This window comes from Neltuma alba, unplaced genomic scaffold, assembly GCF_004799145.2.
Source record: "Neltuma alba isolate B1F8T4 unplaced genomic scaffold, ASM479914v2 tig00003304_pilon, whole genome shotgun sequence".
NCBI classification, from domain to species: Eukaryota; Viridiplantae; Streptophyta; class Magnoliopsida; order Fabales; family Fabaceae; genus Neltuma; species Neltuma alba.
The window spans coordinates 37,804-41,132 of NW_021633227.1; the positions used below are offsets into that span (position 1 = coordinate 37,804).

At 43.1% G+C, this 3,329-nt stretch overlaps 1 protein-coding gene across 4 annotated transcripts; it reads left to right on the top strand.

The window, feature by feature from the left end:
- Positions 1-307: 307 nt before the first annotated feature.
- LOC114741167 (stress-response A/B barrel domain-containing protein UP3) lies at positions 308-2,811 on the top strand. Of its 4 annotated transcripts, XR_003739756.1 has the most exons (3): positions 308-1,206; positions 1,845-1,943; positions 2,593-2,811. XR_003739756.1 is itself a non-coding variant. In XM_028929419.1 (2 exons), the coding sequence occupies exon 1, from the start codon at positions 408-410 to the stop codon at positions 1,200-1,202; it is 795 nt and encodes a 264-aa protein (XP_028785252.1). In that variant the 5' UTR covers positions 308-407; the 3' UTR covers positions 1,203-1,206; positions 1,845-2,575. The 4 variants fall into 4 exon arrangements, 3 of the variants coding, with proteins under 3 accessions (XP_028785252.1, XP_028785254.1, XP_028785253.1); XM_028929419.1 differs by lacking the exon at positions 2,593-2,811 and having other exon boundaries at positions 1,845-2,575; XM_028929421.1 differs by lacking the exons at positions 1,845-1,943; positions 2,593-2,811 and adding an exon at positions 1,425-1,569.
- Positions 2,812-3,329: the final 518 nt, after the last annotated feature.

Below are 3,329 nucleotides of genomic sequence, written 5' to 3' on the forward strand. Positions count from 1 at the left end.
ATAGTCTACCTTCTTGCCTGACAGACTCGCGTCGCCTTCACACTCTCAAAACAGATCTCACACTTTGGCTACCTCCGTCTTGGTCTTAACTTTCTTTCTTCGTTTTGCTTGCCCTCTTGCCCAAAAAATGGTTGTTAACCAGTAGTGGTCCAATACCAGTTCTTGGGAGTCGAAAGAGGAGAGAGAAGCAAAAGGTTGAAGATGGTTGACTATGAGCCTTTGGATTATTTGGACGGCAAGGATTTCAGGATTCTGAGGGATTCTGAGAAATAAGACGCTGAGAGGATCTGCTTCCCGCAAACATCACTGTCATGTCGAGGGGTCAGTGAGTTTGGAGTCCCTCGTTGAAGAGTGAAGACAGTAGGCGTCGGAGTGAAGGGCAAACTCAATCGTCCTTGTGCTTTACCATGCTCTGCCTCAAAACCCGGCCGTTATCCTCTCCGTTTTCTCTCACTTTCTCGTCTTCCAAACGCCTCCGTCCTCGTCTTCCTTCTCCTCCTTCCTTCAAACCCTACTCTCATTCCATCAACATGTCCTCCACCCAAACCATTGAGCATATCGTCTTGTTCAAGGTCAAGGACGATACTGACCCCTCAAAGGTCAACACCATGGTCAGTGGACTCAGCTCTCTCGTTTCACTCGACCAGGTCCGCCACCTCACCGTGGGTCCGCTGCTGCGCAACCGATCCTCCGCCCTTACTTTCACTCACATGCTCCATAGTCGCTACGACTCCAAAGATGACCTCAGCGCCTATTCGGCCCATCCCAGCCATCTCAGCGTCGTCAGAGGATCTGTGCTTCCCATCTGCGATGACATCATGGCCGTCGATTGGGTCGCCCACAACCTTGAGGGCGATCTCGTTCCGCCTCCAGGCTCCGCAATTAGAGTGAGCTTCTTGAAGCTGAAGGAAAATTTGGGCGATGAGGTTAAGAACGGGGTTTTGGGGGTTATTGGTGGAATTAAAGAGAAGTTCGGACAAATTAGGCAGCTCAGCTACGGGGAAAATTTCTCGCCTGCGAGGGCTAAAGGGTTCTCGATTGCGTCGCTTGCAGTTTTTCCCGGACAGGCCGACTTGGATGCTGCGGCTTCAAATGAGGACTTGGTGAACCAGCAAAAGGATAAGGTTAGGGAGCATCTGGACAGTGTGGTGGTCGTTGATTATCTGGTTCCATCACCACAACCTCGGCCTGCGAGCCTTTGATGAGGTTATTTTCTGTAATGCCATTTTACCTGTTCTATGTCTGACGTTTTTCGCTAATTGAATTGAATAAGTCGTCATTGTTCAATTACTAGGCTGTGTAGAAATTGAAAGTACGGCTTTCAAGAGTTGGCTTTCCTTGGAAATTTCTTCTTTTCTGCTTCCCTTTTCTCAATTGTGTGCATACCCTCGCCAATAAACTCATTCATCTTTTCGTGCGCGAAGTGCGTCTCTTCCATCAGGTAACCTGATTGGAGTAAACCAGAAAAAATGGGGAGGGCGAGGAGGGAACAATTTTGGGTCCAAATAATTAGCTACGACAATATAACTTTGCAGATAATTGATGATATTGTGATGGTTGTTGTGCTGCGTCCTACTTGTTCTGTTGTTTTTGGGTGAAGGGACTAACCTCGTGAGGCATCGAAAATGTTTCATTCCCCCCCCCCCTTCCGATGGTGTTATTAGCTTAGGAACAATGTTCACAGGTCATGCAATTGGCTTAGTCCATTTCATCTCTGTCAATGTTTTGTACTTCAGTGCTATATGCCCCCCCCCCAAAAAAATACAACCATGGGATGGGGGACGACCTATTTTTTAAGTAATTATTTCCTTAATTTTAAAACGGGAACATGCACAATATTTCAGTTTAGCTGTAGCATTTTATCTTGGTAGTGGAGGTATCGAGCTTATTTGGAGGAAAAAAGTATAAGCAATCCATCAATTATGGGAAATCATATTGGTAAGGTTAGTTGCTCCACCATTCCCAATCGCTATTTTTTCTGCATACTGTTTCATTAATTTTGACTGTGATGGAGGTCTTTTTTTATTTACTCTGCCTTGCTTATCTGCAGCCTGCACCTCCGTCCAGTTTGTTTTGCACCACATAATAACATGTATATTTGAATATACATGTTCTTATGTATGAAAGTTGGGGTCAGGGCTCTGGCCCTTGAGTTTTCATCTTAAATAGGCTTGGGGCTGAATCTCAATAAAACGAAACTGGGGTCTGGTTTCATCATCATAATATCGCTCACAAACCTGCCCATCTCAGTCTCACGACTTCATTATATGAATATATGCTAAAACCCTCATAGTTGCTAGCCGTATCCAACTCCTACGTTTCTCTGCTATCCAAACTCCATAAACCTTGGTGTCTTAACTTGGCACCTCAAATTATGACAGCTGATAAGTCTAATGTTTGAACTTGATGATGCTGATCTGGTTTGCTGACATGTATTGTGTTTGCAAAAACTTATGCTTTATTGCTATGTCAACTAGAGCATCTCGTGAATATCTGATTACTGATAATCTGATGCTAGTCATGATGGAAAATCTTGTTCTTAGCCGTGCAAGACAGCTTTTAAGTTTGATTTTGAATGATATTTTTCTTCAGAGAACTGTGATCACTTGTCCAGCGCCCCTGAATCCCTGATGATATGTTTTGAGATGAATGCTGGAATTTGAAGCCAGATTCACTATAGAAGGTGTACTCTGTTAATTCCATACGTCTGTGCTGGAACCGTCCTTGCTTGAACCATTAAGATGGCTAGTTAGGTTGACTCCTTGAATTGGAATGTTGGTTCATAGGAAATTTTACCCTTTCATTGGGAGCAACGAAGCCTTACTGAGGGAGAGTCCAAGTATGGCAAAACATAGAAAAGAAAGAACAGAAAGGAGGTCAAGGAAAAACCTAATATGGAAAATGTACTTAGCCAAATGAGGATGTCAAGGGAAAATGGGATGCATGTTGCAGACATATGTAGCAAGAGCTACAGCATGTCCTAATCAACAACGAAAACAATAAGTCTTATTCCCCTGGGTATAGTCCACAACATGAATCCTATGACGTCGTTGAGCTTTGTCAACAATCAAATTTTTGGACAGATTGTAAATGGAAAGATCTCATGCAGCATATCGTAACCAAATTACTAAAATTACACTATAGATTATTAGAATTACAAACATGTTAGTAATGCATGGCATTCTTAAGGACTAGTCGAAAATATTAGCTTGTAAATTATCCTCAACATAATGATCTTGAAAAGTATCTTTTGTTTAATGAAGCCACGATCAACTTCTGTATTTGAGCCTATCGTCAAAATCAGATTCGAGACAAAATCTAGTGTTGCT

What these genes read in the sequence shown, in the direction of transcription:
- LOC114741167 (XM_028929419.1), top strand. Translation starts at nt 408, where the DNA reads ATGCTCTGCCTCAAAACCCGGCCGTTATCCTCTCCGTTTTCTCTCACT.